At 47.6% G+C, this 17413-nt stretch overlaps 2 protein-coding genes across 4 annotated transcripts in view; one reads left to right on the top strand and one right to left on the bottom strand.

Moving 5' to 3' along the window:
• Nucleotides 1-8144, top strand: part of HABP2 (hyaluronan binding protein 2) — a 35713-nt gene extending 27569 nt beyond the window's left edge. Inside the window, exons 8-13 of the mRNA XM_011927862.1 lie at nt 210-307; nt 1490-1745; nt 2852-2994; nt 3781-3915; nt 5407-5552; nt 7806-8144. Of these exons, the coding sequence (XP_011783252.1) occupies nt 210-307; nt 1490-1745; nt 2852-2994; nt 3781-3915; nt 5407-5552; nt 7806-7970 (943 nt within the window). The 3' untranslated portion in view covers nt 7971-8144. The remainder of the gene's footprint in view (nt 1-209; nt 308-1489; nt 1746-2851; nt 2995-3780; nt 3916-5406; nt 5553-7805) is intronic.
• A 5-nt stretch (nt 8145-8149) lies between these two features.
• NRAP (nebulin-related anchoring protein) overlaps nt 8150-17413 on the bottom strand; it is a 77848-nt gene continuing 68584 nt past the window's right edge. For 2 of the 3 annotated variants that reach the window (XM_011927860.1, XM_011927861.1), the window contains 6 exons: nt 15177-15281; nt 11750-11857; nt 10139-10450; nt 9227-9358; nt 8911-8915; nt 8150-8633 (listed from right to left, as the gene is read on the bottom strand). In XM_011927860.1, coding sequence (XP_011783250.1) covers nt 8534-8633; nt 8911-8915; nt 9227-9358; nt 10139-10450; nt 11750-11857; nt 15177-15281 — 762 coding nt within the window. In that variant the 3' untranslated portion in view covers nt 8150-8533. Of the gene's footprint in view, nt 8642-8910; nt 8916-9226; nt 9359-10138; nt 10451-11749; nt 11858-15176; nt 15282-17413 lie in introns of all 3 variants that reach the window. The other variant, XM_011927859.1, reaches the window with a different exon arrangement.

Below are 17413 nucleotides of genomic sequence, written 5' to 3'. Positions count from 1 at the left end.
TCCTTGAGATTTTCCTCTGGAAGTCAAGGTTTTACCAAAAAACTATAAACACCCTTCTGTGCTAAGGTTTTATAACCTGTTGGAGGATTCAAAAAAATGTGGTCCCGGGGGAGCACAAAAGCCTGGCACGTTCTTATGCAAAGGTTCTTTAATAAGATCCAGTGGGTTCACCAAGCCTTGACTCTGAGTTGTTTTGTTTTGTATTTTAGAAACCCAGACGCGGACGAAAAGCCCTGGTGCTTTACTAAAGTTAGCAATGACAAGGTGAAATGGGAATACTGTGATATCTCAGCCTGCGCAGCCCAAGGTAAAGGCCATGGCTGTTCAGATGCCCAGGGGGTGGGGGGATGGAGATTTGCAGGGAGATGTCCCTGGCACCTGGTCCCTCCCTCACCCCATTCTTCCTCCACACTTGCTTTACCAATTCACAGCCCACTGCCAGCCCAATTGCCCAACCGTCTGCACACACCAGGATGCCAAGCAGGTCTGGATACCTTTGTGGGTTCAAGTCAGGTAGTCCAACTCTAAACTCACAGTTTCTGACTCCAAATCAGTGCCCTCAACAGATATTTACCCATCTCTTGCTGTTTGCCAGCCACTATGCTGGGCCCTGGGTGTACAATGGTGATCAAACTGGCTGGGCCCCCATAGCCTCTCAGGATGCAAAGCATCCAAATCCCAGCCTCACAGTCTTCCTGGCCATCTGCCCTGGCCCCGCTCTGTGCCCACATCTGGAACAATGTACTCTTTCACCCTGACCAGTGGGATTCCCTCCCTGAGCAGTTTCACATATGCGCCTTTGGTCTTATGGTTGCTTTTGTCTATAACGCTCCATCCCATATCTGTTCTTGTGCATATACAACTATTCTTTGAGAACCAACTCAAATATCCCCTCCTCCAGGAAGTCCTCCTTGATTTCTCAAGTAAAATGTTATCTCTGCCTCCTTACAAATCCCAAGGAACCGAACAAGGCACCACCTATACAACATTTACTGCTCTCTCCTTTTGTATCACAGTCATCTGTGCAAATGTTTTATCTCACCTATTCTAGTTCATCTGAATACTCTCCCCTCTATCCTGAAAAAGCCTCCACAATTGTAATTGTGCACTAATAATGAAAAGCACAGTGATCATGCACACTTACAATTGTGGGGCCTTTGTCAATGTAGAGTAAATACCCAGTGATGGATTTGTATATTTACATGAACATAATGTATGTGTGTACATGTCAATCTTAGGAGTCACATACTTTGAAATGGAAGAAAAAAATCGGCATTGTTAATTCTATAGACTTGCTTTATGTTATGCAATGTATTCTACAAATATCAACTGTGCACCTACTGCATGCCCAGCCTGTGTGCACCGGTGCAGTCTCTCAGCTCTGGACCCCTGCTCAGCTGCTGGGCTCGGAGTCATACCTCTGTCTGAGCCCTGCTGAGGAACTGGAGGGAGGCTGAATGGCACAATTTGTCTTTCTTGTGTACCACAGACATTGCCTACCCGGAGGAAATCCCCACTGAGCCATCAACCAAGCTTCTGGGGTTTGACTCCTGCGGAAAGACTGAGATAGCAGAGAGGAAGATCAAGAGAATCTATGGAGGCTTTAAGAGCACGGCGGGCAAGCACCCATGGCAGGCGTCCCTCCAGTCCTCGCTGCCTCTGACCGTGTCCATGCCCCAGGGCCACTTCTGTGGAGGGGCGCTGATCCACCCCTGCTGGGTGCTCACTGCTGCCCACTGCACCGAGTAGGTGCTGGCTGGGACAGGGACCAGGGTGGCTTGAGTGCCTGGGGGTGCTCTTCCCTTCCCCTCTGAGCAGCGTCTTGGTAGCTCTGGCAGCATTAGGGGTTCTGATCTGTTCAAGGGCAAAAGAATGGCTCCTGAAAGCCAGAGGGAAAACAGCTACTATGTCTGGAATATTTACCATGGGCACAGCATTTATTAAATGACATTTAATCCTCAAAGCTGTCTGCTGGAGGACAAGCTGAGGAAGGTCAGGGATTTTTATCTGTTTTGTTAATTGTGGGATCTCCAGTGTCTTGAGCGTGCCTTCGTACATAGCAAGTGCTGAGGAAATATTTGTGGAGGAAAATATTGTTATTCCCTTTTTGTAAGTGAGGATCTTGAACCTTGGGATTCTGCCTTTACCTTGCCTAAAGTCATATGGAAAGTTAAGTGGACAAGTAAAGATGGAAACCCCATTCTATCTGCTTCTTTGCCTTCTTTTGTCCTGCCCTGAACAGAGGAAAGCATGCTCCTCTGTCTGATGCCATCACCAGTGACCTTTCTGAGTCAGGTGTCTTCATCCATGCCTCTTGTGTGCCTTAGAGAAGCAAGTAACTTCTGGGGAGCTGAAGAGTCACCCCCTTCTGAGCTCCCTATGCTCATGGTCAAGGCTAGTCCAACAAAGCCTGGGTTTTGGAGGTAGCCACGAAGGTCTTCCAGTTCACCTTGTAGTAAACGATTTCTCTGAGATTCTAGGAGGTGCTCTTCAAGAGAGGTCAAGCAGGCAAACATTAGCACCTGCCAATGGATTTTAGAAGACTGGTTCAAGATGGCAATGGCTGTTTCTTTGGAAGGCCTAGGGACAATGGGAGGTCTCCCATGAGAAGTGAGTGAAAGTTATAGCTTACATTTGGAGCTTGCTTCTGTTAATAAAGCACTTGCCTTACATAATCTTATTTGGATCCTACCACAGCAGAGTCTTGTGAGTGAGACAAGGGTAGCAGAGTCCTGTGAGTGAGACAAGGGTTACAGATGAGGAGGCTGAGTCTGCAGAAGGTCAGATTTGCCAAAGGCCACACAGCTGAGCAGAAGCAGAGCCTTCCTGACCATCTCATTTTCCCTTGCAGCATAAAAACCAGACATCTAAAGGTAGTGCTAGGGGACCAGGACCTGAAGAAAGAAGAGTTTCATGAGCAGAGCTTTAGGGTGGAGAAGATATTCAAGTACAGCCGCTACAATGAAAGAGACGAGATTCCCCACAATGATATTGGCAAGTTCCTCTTTCATGGCTCTCCTGAGGGTCTTGTCCTGGGTGGATTTCTCTATGAATGGAAAGCTGAAGTTTGGTTCTAGAAAGTGCTCTTGATTGTTTTTGGTCCCCGTGGACCCTGTGAGGTCAGGAATGTGTTCCAGAGCTTTTTAGTTTTTGAGGGTATGTGTAAATGTGGATAAATGCGCATATGCTCTTAAACTGAGGGCAAGCTGTGCTAGGAACATTGTGCTATGGAATGGGCTTGGCCTGGAATCCCAGCTTCCCAACTTTCTCACCAGGAGCCAGCTCACCTCCCTGAGCCCTCTTTTCTCTTCTATGAAATGGAAACACTGATGCACAACTCTTAGCTTCTTATGTGTCAGGTGACACAATGTGCGTGCAGGCATGCCTGGTCCCTAGCCCCTGGCGGGTGCTCCAGTGCAAATGCAATGACATTCCTAGCTACTGGCTGCTCAGTTCTGTACCCCATTTCCCTTATCGTGAGGATCCCCCCCGCCCCCCACCTCTCTCTCCTTCCTCAGTAGCCTTTTTTTCCCACTAACGGCCTGTTTCTTAAAAAATGGATTAAAAGTGATTTCAAAGTCAATTATTATTTCTTGACATGACTCTCGCCCTGAAGTGCCACTCCTTCCCAGGTGGAAGTTCAAAATATGAAATGACCGTGGAAGAAGCTTGTCAGGCATGGCAGAGGCGGGTGGGGCTTTGCTGTGGCCACCTTGAAGCTGGTGCTTCTTTGACAAAGAGGTGACATCACACCCATTTTCTACCTCTCTCTCCACCTAGCATTGCTCAAGTTAAAGCCGGTGGATGGTCACTGTGCTCTGGAATCCAAATATGTGAAGACTGTGTGCTTGCCTGATGGGTCCTTTCCCTCTGGGAGTGAGTGCCACATCTCTGGCTGGGGTGTTACAGAAACAGGTGAGTTGGCCATGCACTCTCCCATGACTTAGGTGAACTACATCAACCAGAGAAGAAAGGCCCAACTCAACTGCCCTTTTGAAGTTGAAATGAGTGTCATATTCAAGATGCATCAACCAAAGAAAGCATCTGCCTCATGGATCAAGATCTGGTTAAATTCCTCCACCCGCAGGGAGTCTTCCCTGATTTTTTCTCTGATCTCCGTATCTGTCCCTGGCCCCTACCCCTAAATACTTGGATTTTACCAAGCATTGACCCTGCATCTATGGAGACCTTTCTCCCTCCCTAGGTAGATTGGAAAGAGGAAAGATCATAGATTTTTGAGTCAGACAGACTAGTATTCAGTTCTTGACTTGGTCATTTGAACAACTGAGTTTTAGTTTCTTAATAATCATACTTACATCCTGGGTTTGCAAGCATGATCACAGGAGATGACAGAATTCTACAGAGACATTCATTAAGTCAGCCCCTGGAAGGTGGGGGTCAGGCCCCATTCATCTCTCTCTGTCTCACAGTATTTTGGTTGGGGCTCTCCACACAGTAGACATTCTATAAAATTGTGTTAAATCCAGCTATTGATTTGTCTTTAGGATCTGGTCTCATTTTAAAAAGTAACCAAGGATTACTTTCCTCATAGTACTGGCAAGATTATACCCGCTAATAAAAAAAAACAGAAGAGTATTTCATGTCTTTCCCAAATACTCAAAATATATTACTCTTCCTTCCCAAATCTTGTCCTTAATAATGAATAGTGAGAATTACTTTAAATAAGTCTGCAGAAATTCCACACATCTGAACAAAGTGAAATGTAATATACAACTTTGAGTCTTTTGAGAAAGATGTCTGGCTAATTGGATTTAGGGTCAACCAGTAAACTCATTTTACAGCCATTTTCATTGTAGTCCATCTGCACTTGTCAACCTCTATTCTGCTCAATATGGTCTGGTCAGCATGGTGATGTCTCAGATGGGCATCTTTTGGAGCCTCAGGTTAGAATTATTTTGCTTTTCATGAACAGGCCTCTAAGACTTTATGTTCAAAGCTAATGACATGTTTTGATTGATTTCATTTTCTTTACAGGGGAAAATGCCTGCTCTAGGAAGCAGGTAGCCTACTGCACAGGGCACTTCATCCATCCATCCATCCATCCACCCACCCACCCACTAAGAACTGTGCCAGTCCTTTGGTTAGGCCTTGGGGATTTTAAAATGGTTAGGACAGTATCAATTTCCTCCTGAACCTCATGGCCTAGTTGGGGAAAGAGAGGAGGGAATATACTATCTGGTCCATCTGTCATGACCAGCACAGGATTGCAGGTCTGCACTGGCATGTTGAAGGCTAAAGATGAGGCTTTTCTGCTCATCTCCTGGAAAAATTCTTCCTTTCTGAGCTGAGAGTTGGTGGGCTTCTCCACGACAGTCTGGTTTCTGGTGGGGTTGGTGCCACCCTGGTCCCCACAGTAGTACTCTTTTCTCTGCTCCTTACCCCCAGGAAAAGGGTCCCGCCAGCTCCTGGATGCCAAAGTCAAGCTGATCTCCAACACTTTGTGCAACTCCCGGCAACTCTATGATCACATGATTGATGACAGTATGATCTGTGCGGGAAACCTTCAGAAACCTGGGCAAGACACCTGCCAGGTCAGAGACTCCAAGTGGTGCTTGCAGAAGGAGAGACTGGCAGGATGTTTCACTAGGTGGAGGCCCCTTAGAGCCCTGGGCTGGGAGCTGGGTTCAGAGGTCCACCTGTGGTAAAGCTAAGACACAGGTGAGCTGTGTCTGCCCCCTGGTCCCCTTGGTACATCCGCATCCACATCAGCTCAGGATGACTCAGCATAATGACCACACAGGTCACGTTGCCTGCATTGTCTAATTTAACTCTCACAACACACTGGTGAAGGTGATATCATGATCACCATTTTACAGATGCTTAGAGAAGTTATCTTGGCCTATAGCAATTGGGTGGCCAGTGGCAGGGCTGGGATTTGAACAATACAGTCTGCAGGACAGCAAACGGGCTTGTGGCCTCAGTGTTGGGCAGCATTTCTGAGAACCCCAGTAAACAGGGAACTGTCCAGAAGACCAGTGGCTAGAAGGAGAAAGAAGAAAGCCTAAAGCTAGAGATTTTATGGTAATATTAACTCATCATTAGGACTCTGTGTGTGTGTGCGTGTGTGTGTGTGTTTTAGCCCTAGAAAATGAAGTGTATCTGTAGCCTAGGGCCTTTTGGAACCCCAAGTTGCTGAGGCTTGTGACTCAAAAGACACTGTTGCGGAGGGAGAAGGTGGTGGCTCCATCAACCAATGCTAAAGTGACTTCGGGCCCTGCCCCAAGTCAAAGCCCACTCCCCATAGTCCCTTTCTCTGTAGGGATCACATCACACAGGGTCCTTTCTAGAATCCCAGGAACAGCTCCATTTAGAATTTTCTGACTGTTGTCCCCATAAGCCTTCTAAGTGTCCTGAAAAACAGCATGCCAACATTCAAATCCCAACTCCTTGAGGGAGCCTCCCTGTACGAAGGAACCCACAACGATTTGCTGGCCTTGAACTCACTTTGGGATGGGACATCTAGGTTCCTCTCTCCAGAGTTTGTGGCTCTCCTGTGACTCTCTGTCTCTTCCCAATGAGCCAAGGATGTTCACATACTCAGAGGAGGGGCAGATGGGTGCAATTTGCCCTAAACTCCTTCCCAGAAGATAGTTAAGAAAAGAGCTCACTCAGGCTGGGCGTGGTGGCTCAAGCCTGTAATCCCAGCACTTTGGGAGGCTGAGGCGGGCAGATCACCTGAGGCCAGGAGTTCAAGATCAGCCTAGCCAACATGGTGAACTCCATCTCTACTGAAAGAAAATACAAAAATTAGGTGAATGTGGTGGCACATGCCTGTAGTCCCAGTTACTGGGGCTGAGACAGGAGAATCGCTTGGACCCAGGAAACGGAGGTTGCAGTGAGCCAAGAGGGTGCCACTGCACTCCAGTCTGGGCGACAAAATGAGACCCTGTCTCAAAAAAACAAAAACAAACAAAAAAATCCTTGTTCAATTCCCTAGATAATTGAAGGATTTCACTTACAGGCTTTGGAAACAAATAGTTGTGGATTTGAAACCTGTTTCTGTCTCTTACTGTATGACTTTTATCAGTGATGAAAGCAATTCTTCAATCTCAGATGCCTAAGCTATAAAATGGAACAAATCTATCCATAAGATCACAAGGTCATGGCTAAGTTTAAAAGAGAGAATTCATTTTAAAAAAAAACCTGTCAGTTGTAGTGCTTAAGCAGTATTAAGTTTTCGAGAGCTATCATCTTCAATGTCTTCTTCTCCTCACCATCATCACCCTCGCCACCTTCCATGAGGGTTTAATATGAACCAGGCACTGTTCTATATACTTTACAAATAATTAATCTTCACAAGAACCCTGGGGGATGGGGATCTATTGCTATCTATGGTTTACAGTGTGAGAAACTGAGGCCCAAGGTCACATGCCAGGCAGGTGGTAGGGCCTGGCTTGAAACCCAGGAGATCTAACCCCATAGACCATGCTGAGCACCTAGGCCATGCTGCCTTGGAGTCCCCATCCTCCTCCCCTGTGTGTGCTGAGGGCCCCCAAGAACTCAGTCATAACATCTGCATCACTAAGAGTCGGGAAATACAGCCCTGCAGCACCTCTGTCAAGCCCGCATGGACTCAGGGATGGAGGACACTGTTATCCTCTCTCCCTTAGAGTCTTGTATCATGTGAGATGTGGCGAGAGCCTTGTCACCGCTTTCCCGAGAAGCCCACGGAGGCTGGCAAGGGACTCCACCCCATCCCTTCCTGACACCCCCTGGAGAGAGGCGGGGGCATCTCCAAATGTCTCTGGTTCATGACGATGAGCTTATGCCTCTGTTTCCCTTAGGGTGACTCTGGAGGACCCCTGACCTGTGAGAAGGATGGCACCTACTACGTCTATGGGATAGTGAGCTGGGGCCTGGAGTGCGGGACGAGGCCAGGGGTCTACACCCAAGTTACCAAATTCCTGAATTGGATCAAAGCCACCATCAAAAGTGAAAGTGGCTTCTAAGGTACTGTCTTCTGGACCTCAGAGCCCACTCTCCTTGGCACCCTGACACCAGCAGGCCTCATGGCCAACACTGGGCACCCCCACGCAGTGGACTGTCCCTACTCTAAGCAGAGACAACTGCCACCCAGCCTGGGCCTTCCCAGACCAGCATTTGCACAATATCACCAGGCTTCTGATGGAATCAACACAACATAGTATGTTCGCTTTCCTCAACCAACTGTACGTTCTAGAAAATCAGTGCTCACAGAGACTGCCTCTACCACAGGCATCTGCAAATGCAGACTCCGGAATGCCCAGCATCAACGGGAACCATGGTCACATCTTTATTCCTCAGCCCAGACACTCGAGGTACTCAACAGAACCAGCCATCCACGTCTAGGTATCAGAGAGGACCACAAATACGACATTCTCCATTTGCTTTCAGAGTTATTATTTTAATAAAGGCAGATCTGGGATGGGCTGGTGGGCCATTTTTCCAGCTCGCTGAAATCGAAGCCATCTGAAGCATGTCTCTGGTGAGCAAGCTTCCTCTCTGGCCTCTCAAGAATCGGGGTGGACACAGCTCACAAAAGCAGGGCCTTCTTTCTTTTGACGTGCAGAATCTCAGTGGCATCTGGGTTCACCTCCCCACTCTGATGATCTCCAGCCTCCACTGCTTCTGCCCTCCGATGCTGAAATCAAACATACCCCAAGTTAAAATGAAGCTCCTCCACCCCCACTCCTGGCCGCGGTTCCCACAGGGCATGCTAAGAAGCTCCGGGAGCATTTAACAGGCTCGCCCTCCCCTTCCTTTTCCCCTCTTCTACCCTCCCCGAGAAAAAGGGCCCTCAAGGCAAGAATGAGAAAGAAGCAAAGCCAATCTCTCATTTAGACCTGGCGTCTTTCTTCTGAACAAAGTAGGGTTCAAAATGCAGACTGTCATATCCAGCGAGTCCCTGACCCTTTCTGCGAATGTAACAAGCAAGCAGTCAGCACAGCCTGGGCTGCCCTGGCCCGGGATTGATGTAGCCCGGGTAGGTTTGCCTCTGCAGAACTAATGGCTGTGACTTCAGAGAAAGCCCTGCAGGAAGTTTAACCTTCGTGTCATCTGCCTGGTCATCTCAGACCCATGAAATTAGGCGCCTTGTTTGAGCTGCATTTCACACGTCTTTAGAGCTAGCTGACCTTTGGCCAAAAATAAACTTTGAAAAGAAGCAATGAGTGTGTCTTTCCCCATGGCCTTGCAAGCCAGGGTGGCTTTGCAGCTTGCTACTCACGTAAGCTCCCTGGAGACCCAGGCCCCTTGCGTTGGCCAGTTCCGCAGCCCGCCGAGCCATTTCCACTTTGTAGGAGCCAGGAGGGGTCCAGCCAACACCTCTGGTCAGGTTCAAGTCTGATTTATACTTGACCTTGAGGGTAAGAGGGAAGCATGAGGAATATGTCAGCAGGGTTTGGAGTGGTTTGACCAGTAAGTAAAGAAGATTAAAAAGGCAGCCACAATGAGACTATGTTGTCTGTCATCAGTAAAGCCAGAACAAGAGGAACAAATTTATCATAAGCAGCATCTCCCTGGCACAGGGGCCCCAATGCGCTGTGAGTCCAGCCAGCATGTTGCTGTCTCTTGCATCTTCCCATTCAAGTGACAAAAGTTGCAACTGGGAGTGGGTGGGGCAGTGACACCTGCTCCACACACTCTGTGGCCTTAGGGAGGCCACTTCCCTTCTCTGGGCTTCAGTTTCTTCCCAGGGAAAGTGCAAATGCTGGGTTAATAGCTACTAAGATCCCTTGGAAACAGTTCAGCATAGCCATCAAGAGCTTGGGCCCTCACAGCACACAAAAAGCGGTTGATATCCCAGGTCTGCCACTTATTTGTTATGGGATCTTGAGTAAGTCACTGAACCTCTCTGAGCCTCAGGTTCCTCATCTGTAAAATGAGGCAGTCCTGGGGTTGGCATGAGTGCCAATGGCACGAGGCTTGGAAAGCATTTGACACAGAGCCTGGCCCACAGAAGACACTCAAGAAGTGGTAGTTACTGTTGTTATTCTTTCTGGCACTAAAGCGTTAAGTGTCTTGGATTCTCTCTCAGCCCAGCTCCCCCAGAAGCTAACATGAAACGTGGCATTATGGCCATCTCTTAGGAAGAGGCACCAGAGGAAGGGCCTCAGGGGAGTGGGTGGAGGTGGCTCACATCACTCTGCAGCTGGTGGGCCTTCTGAGCGTGCCTGAGGCCCAGCTGCTCCGGGTCGCAGGTGGGCTGTGGCAGGGGCTGCCTGTAGTGCACGTCGCTGGCCAGCTGCTGGCTCCTCTTGGCCTGAAGGAGGCCGGGCTGGTCTGTGCGGCTGTGAAACTGGGACCGACTCTTGGCAAAGTCCTTCTTGTACTCATTGTCACTCTGGAGCCTGCCAACATTGAGGAAATGCTTCATCCTTGGGTCATCGTCGACGCTGCGGTACCCGATCTGCAGGCCTCGGTCCCGCAGGAAAGCCTCTTTGTACCGGAACTGCAAGTCAGAGGAGCAGAGGCAGGTCATGGGTGCCTACCTCCCCCAGGGCCAGCCTCACATATGGGGCCATCCCAGGGCATTCTCAGCAGGCGGCTCAAGAGTGGGTTAAAGACACAGGCTTTGGATCCAGGTAGACCTATCTGTGTGGCCATGGGCCAGTTACTGAGTTTCTCCGTGAGCTTCAGTTTCCCCATCTGATAAAATTGGAGAATGATCTCCACCCCATAGGACGCTGAGAGGATTCATCAGACAGGGACTGAGCTTCATGTCTGGCATGAGCTCTGGCCCACTGAGTGGTGGCTACTGGTATTGTCACTATTATCATTGATACTCAACAGGAAGAGAAATGTGCCCATTCTCACATAGGCCACTCTGCCTTTGATTCTTTCCAGCTTTCAGGGACCTAGTCCAGTGCTCCTCAAACCATCTACAGTGAAGACTCAGTCCCAATTTGATTTGCTTTTTACATTTCCAATGCATTAAAGACCCATGTATGGTCCTATTGCATGTGGCTAGTATGTAGTAATACCACTTGTATTTGGTAACATCCAACCTGGCCTTCACCCTGTTCAATGAGATGAGTCCAGTGATCACACACTTGGATGCTACAATGTCTTAATTGCTAAAAAAAAATTTCAAAAATCACATGCTCTTAATTTCTGTACTTATCAAATTGTGGATCAGCAGGAAACTGTTCCCAGGTGAGCCTCCATCTAGCACTGTGGACACTTGTCTAGTCAATGGTGCCCTCTCTTTCAGAATACCTGCTATGTTCCTGACACCATATATGATTTTGTTTTCATTCCTACATTAATCCAGGAGACAAGATCCTTATTTCATAGATGTAGAAAATTAAGTTCAGAGAATTTGAGCAACTTGCCCAAGACAAACAGCCAATTCCTAAGTGACTGAGCCAGGATTTGAACATGTTCATCTGGGGCAAAAGCCCTATCTCTTTCTATTATGCCACTGAGCTTCAGCTAAAAGAAGTCCTTTTATTGCACATCAACAACCCAAGCACATATTCATGGACCTCTTGGTACTCATCCATCATCTTTTAAGAGTGCCTCTCTAAAAAGAGAGAGAATGGGAATACAGCCCTCCTCGACCACAATTTCTGCCTAAGATGCTAGAAGTAAAGCCCCTTTTTTTTTTCTTTAATTTAAAATACAGTACGTGTTCAGTTTGGGTGCAGAGAGATAATCTTGACAGGTCCTGGTGGTTTGCCTTTCAACAGAACTGGGAAAACCAGAGAAAAACCCATCAGTGACTATGGGAGAGAACATGGGGTCTTACATCACTGGCGATTTCCCTGGATGCCCGGGCAGTCTGGAAGGGGATGGCATCCAGCCTGAAGTCGTAACTGCCAGCCCGGGTCTGCTCCCAGGAGTTTCTGTAGACTTTCTAGATTGGAAAAACAAAAGCATGAGTAAGCAGGCACTGCACTGTCTTCCATGTTGCTGGTACTCAGCAGGAATGGTTCCTAACCTTTGTTGGTTCCCAGGACGGCAGAGCCTATAGGCCCATGTCCACCTTGGGGACTCCCTAGCGCTGGGATTGGTGAGGTTGGTCGTAAAAGGCTTCAGCTCTAAGCCCCCAACCCGCCCATTAGGCCCTGCTCTTGTGGGGCTTGTGATCTTCAAGTATGGTTCATTTGCAACATCCCCTTGATATCAGAAACCCCCAACCCACTCCTTCCGGTCTTTGCATTCACTTTCAGTGCTTCAGGTTTGCAGCTTCTTGAATTCTGGAAGCTGAGTTCAAGCTTCCAGAATCCAGTTTCTTCCCACATGCTGAAAGTGCTGTTCCTTGGGCCTTGGCACTCATGTGTTTGTTAGCTCCACTGACATCCGGAGGGGCCTCAGCCTGGCTTTGATGCCATGCCCTGCACCATCACTATGAGGCATGCTGCATCTCATATACACCCCTGGTGCCTGCACGAAGGGAAGAGCCTTCACCTGAATTAAATTTATTGTCAAGAACCTGACCGAGCACCTGACCCATGTGTTTCATATCTTCCTCTTTCATTTTTTCCCTTTTCAAGTTGTTCTCACACGCCCTCTGGGAGTCTGTAATCATATCCTCTTAGTCCTCAGGTAGACCCACATCACCGATAGAGGCATCAAAATCTTCTGTGCCTTCATGTAGCTAATATTTTTTTTTCAAGATAAGGGAATGGCTCTATAAAAGGAGGCATCTGGAGATCCCAGTGGAGGGCTGTTCTTTATTCAGCCACAGAGAAGGGAGACAGCAGGAGAGGCGCATCACCAACAGATGACAAAGTGACAGCCCCAGACCGTGTCGGTTGCTCACTCGTTCCACGAGCTACAGCAGGTCAGGGGGCCCTTAAGAACCGTCCTTTTGTCTCCTGGAAATGGAGGTCAAGGCTGGTGCTCTGTTCTACGGGAGATTGGGGGGATTAAGCAAAGGAGGAGTGGCAGATGAAAAGCAAAGTGGCCCACCCCATCCCACAACTGGGCCTGGAACTAGAGAGGACCACAAAGTGCTTGGGCCAAGCATGGCGGATCTGATCATTTCTCTGTACTGTAGATCATACCACCTTCACCTCCATCCTCGCCTCTGACTTCAACACTCGATGCCGTAAACTCTGAGCCAAATGTCTACTGTGTTCTAGGCCCTGGAAATGCAGAACCGTTCATTCCTGGGATAATCACCTAACTGATGAATCACAGAGCCAAAATGATTAGATTTATTGGGTCACCATTGAGTTTAGCAGTTAGGACTGAAAGACATGTAGGAATGTTCAGATTATGACAGACTGATGATCTTCTGTAGCATTCTGCTTTCTGTTTGGGTGGCCCCACAAAGGTTAGAGTAGCAAATAGAGTCAAAACCCCGATCACTCTCTCCAAGGGGCACACCATGCCTTCCTAATAAGAACTCCCACACCAGATCTGGGCTGGTTATTGACAGCAAACTTGATGCAACATCAAACTCCAATGTCACCCCACTTTGGTGTCCAATGCACCCCAGCTTCTGAGTCTCTGTAACTCAGGGTCAACTAAAAGCATGGCCCAGATCGGGGGTCTCCTGAGTGTGTGGGCCCCCTTTCTCTGGGTGACTTCTCCCTGTGTACTATTTGCTTGGTTGTGATCACTTCCTCCCTGAGTTTTTTATTCTGTTGAGGTTTTTGCCTTGCCACTGGGAGTCTTTAGATTCCGTAGGCGCTTTGATTTGGAACCCTGGGCGTTCCTCTTCTTTATCACAGTGGGCACAGTTTTGTCCTCATCCTCACACATTAGAGTCATTTGATTTTTAGTTATTTCGGCTGCCTTACACATCTCAATGGCTTTCTTTGCCCAGGAAGGTCACTTTCCCTCCACATCTTCCTCACAGAGCACTTGATCCAATTGTGCGTATTCTACACGCCCCCGAAGAAGTGCTCTTTCAAAAGAGGTTCATGAGTTATCCATATCCGCATACCCTGGTGGCTAATTTCAGCTCCAGGACTCTGCAGACCAGTGTCCCTTGTGAGAGGGAAGATGATTCTATCACCAGCCTGGGGTGACTCTCCTCCTGAAGCCGGGCCCCAAATGCACTGGCAGCTTTATCCCACTTTCTACAGCGATGGGTCTCCAATAGTTCCTCAAATGGAGGCCTTGCCTTCCCCCATCCTTGAAGCATTAATGAGATGGATGTTTTGTGCAGGCTCTGCTGAGGGGGAGGTCCTGCTTCCCCAGATGGAGGTCAGCCCACCAGAGCTGCTGTTCTAAAATTATCCCTTGCACATCCTTCAAAAGCATCAAATGGTCATAATAACTCATATTTACAAAGCACCATCGCATTCACTGCATGGGATCCCACAGGGCTTTACAAACGCAACAAACTAATACACACGCTAACTAGAAGGCGCCTCTTGCCAACCCCTGCGAGGCAGCCACCTCTGGGGTGAACGGTAGCAGCTGTTGATCTGCACGGAGCCCCAGGACACAATGGCCAGGCCAGGGAGGGAAGAATGGCCGGACTCTGGGAGGCCCCACGCTGCCCCAGGCCAACACACTCAGCCTGTGTTATTCTGATCTGACAGTGTCTTTTGATTCCGCCGTCTCTCTACCTGTTATCCAAGGATCATAGCTTTGCTGGCCAAGCGGCCGCCTATTCTATTACAACCAGGGGCTTCCAACCCCTGCTAACAACAGGCCTGGGTTTAGGAAACAGTAGCTTGGTTATGCACGCAAAGGGCACATGTCCAAGGGAAACGAAAGCGTTGGAGGCCACAGTCCCATGCACAAAGGAGCGAGCTGCATTCGGATGGGATGGGCTACCATTGCAGCATCTTTCCAAACTGCGGAGTGAGACACAGCCACTCCATCTCCAGTGACACTACTCTGAATGGCTACAGAGAGGGGTCTAGGAAACAGGAAGAGCAGGTGTCTACACCCGCTAGGACCAGGGGACCACTCCCCTCATGGTTACCCAGCACACCATGACTTTGGAGCCATGCCCAAGTCAGAATTTTAGAGCTGGAAAGAACCTCAGTTTAGCTCAGCCCCGTTACCATTTTGCAGATAAAAAAAAATGAAGACCACTGAGGAAAGTGACTGAAAGTCACGCAAACAGTTTCTTAGTTCAGTGTCCTTTCTGTTCCAAGTCCTCCCTCCTAGAACTTTAAAAAACAAAACAAAACAAAACAAAATCCACATTGGGTACAGATAATTTTACAAAAGTAGGCACACACTCCATGAACCACCAGTTCACTTACATCACTCAGATGCAGCGCATTGAGGCGGGCTCGGGTGAAATCGGGGTGGTCGGGGATCAGGGTGTATCTGTGCAGGGATTCTGCATCTCCGGATCTATACATGCGCTGTGGATAAGATGGGCTCATGGTAAATGGAGAACTGTGTGGGCTGAAACCACAGGGGAAAAGCAACTGACTCCCTCCCTTTCCTCCCCCTCCACCTGAGTGCCCACCGCATAGAACAGAACCCAGTCCTGCCCGTGGACAGTGTCCCTCCAGAACCCACAATTTGATGGAGGATGCCTTTATAGCCAGAGTCAGATGGGGCAGCTGGTTTTAAATAGACTGTTAAAAATATTCATCAAGATCTGCTCCAAATGGGCCACAAACCAACACCATGATTGGCCATACCTGTGTTTTACACAATAGAAGATATGCAGATATTTCAGGGAATCTTTGCGATTGAGCATTGGACATGCTTTTTACTAGTAACAAGATACAGCCTCGGCCGGGCGCGGTGGCTCACGTCTATAATCCCAGCACTTTGAGAGGCTGAGGCGGGTGGATCATGAGGTCAGGAGTTCAAGATCAACATAGCCAACATGGTGAAACCCCGTCTCTACTAAAAACTACAAAAATTAGCCGAGCGTTGTGGCAGGTGCCTGTGGTTCTGGCTATGCGGGAGGCTGAGGCAGAAGAATCGCTTGAATCTGGGAGGTGGAGGTTGCAGTGAGCCACGATTGTGTCACTGCACCTCAGCCTGGGTGACAGGGCGAAGCACACCAACATGGCACATGTATACATATGTAACAAACCTGCACGTTGTGCACATGTACCCTAGAACTTAAAGTATAATTAAAAAGAAAAGAAAAGAAAAGAAAAAAACAGGATTTGGGGACATAAATCTAAGAACTGAATTCTTGGGAGTGGTGACTTTTCCTAAGGAGTGTAGGGAGAAAAAAGGGGAGAATATTTGATTAAGTTTTGAGGAAAAGCTGTAACTGGGGTCAGGAGGAGTGATAACATTATTAATAACAAAATAATTGCTAAAATATACTGTGCACCTTCTAAGGGCTAGGCACTAAGCTAGAAATTTTACAAATATTTTCTTATTTAATTCTCAGAGCAACCTTGTATTGTTACCTACATTTAAGGATAAGTAAATTGAGGCCTAATAAAGTCAACCAGTTGGTCCAGATGTAGATAATTTTAAGTACAGGGTAGACAACTATGAAGCACAGTAATAATGCAGTCATGTCCAACCAGTTACTGACATCTCTCGCCGTGGAGATTGCCAGCCTTCAGAAAAGCACTGTATCACCTGCAGAACTAAACAAAATTTTAAAAGCGAGTGTAGATCATTTAACTGTCAAACTCCAGCTTTGCAGAACCAACAAACCTGATTCTCAGCCACCTATATCTCCTTCCCAAAATGTTGGTTCAATTATTGCAATTTGGTATTATAAACCCAGTTATCACCTCATCATCAAAGGATCATCCTTTGAGGCCTTTCTTGGCTGAATTCTAGGGACCAGATATTTTGCCAAGGATTATTAACATTCATTTGCATCTATAAGATAAGACCTTATCATTGTATAGTGTTATTGTAACATCTGTCTTTTGAGTTAAAATAAACCAACTGTTGTTTAGGTGGCAGGTTTCTTGGATTGTTGGGTGTATTTTGGAGAAATGTATACAAAAAAATAGCTATGACATACAGTGTTATGTGGGGAGTGGCTTCATCAGGATACAAGTTAGTGGAGGGTGCATGAGGCCAGGGACGCTATCCAGGATAGCCTTCTCCTGTTGGGCAGAGGTCACCAGCCATCCTCTTGATGCCTGCTCTTTGAGTCTAGGTATGATCCTGGTTCAAAGAGCTGTGGTCTCAGGATCTAAAGCATGGGAATCTATGTATGAAAATGAACGAACTAATTTGTCTCAATAGACGTCTGGAGGTGGCAGGCACTCAGGGTATATGCTAGTCCAATAATGATAGTTTTTTTTATTTTTTCAGTTTGATTTGCCATATGAAGTGAATGGTACTCTGAGATACGAAGAGTTCTGCTCAGAAACAAATCTTGTTACACAAAATTGGGTATTAGAAAAAGACTCCCTGACTTCCCAGTTCTCTGTCCATGCCATCTTGTCACATAATTTCTACTTCTTTTCTTTTCTTTCTTTCTTTCTTTCTTTCTTTCTTTCTTTCTTTCTTTCTTTCTTTCTTTCTTTCTTTCTTTCTTTCTTTCTTTCTTTCTTTC

The sequence above is a fragment of the Colobus angolensis genome, unplaced genomic scaffold, assembly GCF_000951035.1.
Source record: "Colobus angolensis palliatus isolate OR3802 unplaced genomic scaffold, Cang.pa_1.0 Scaffold75, whole genome shotgun sequence".
Lineage (NCBI taxonomy): Eukaryota > Metazoa > Chordata > Mammalia > Primates > Cercopithecidae > Colobus > Colobus angolensis.
Note: the sequence above shows the minus strand (reverse complement) of the source record. Positions and strands in the feature narration are given on the sequence as shown.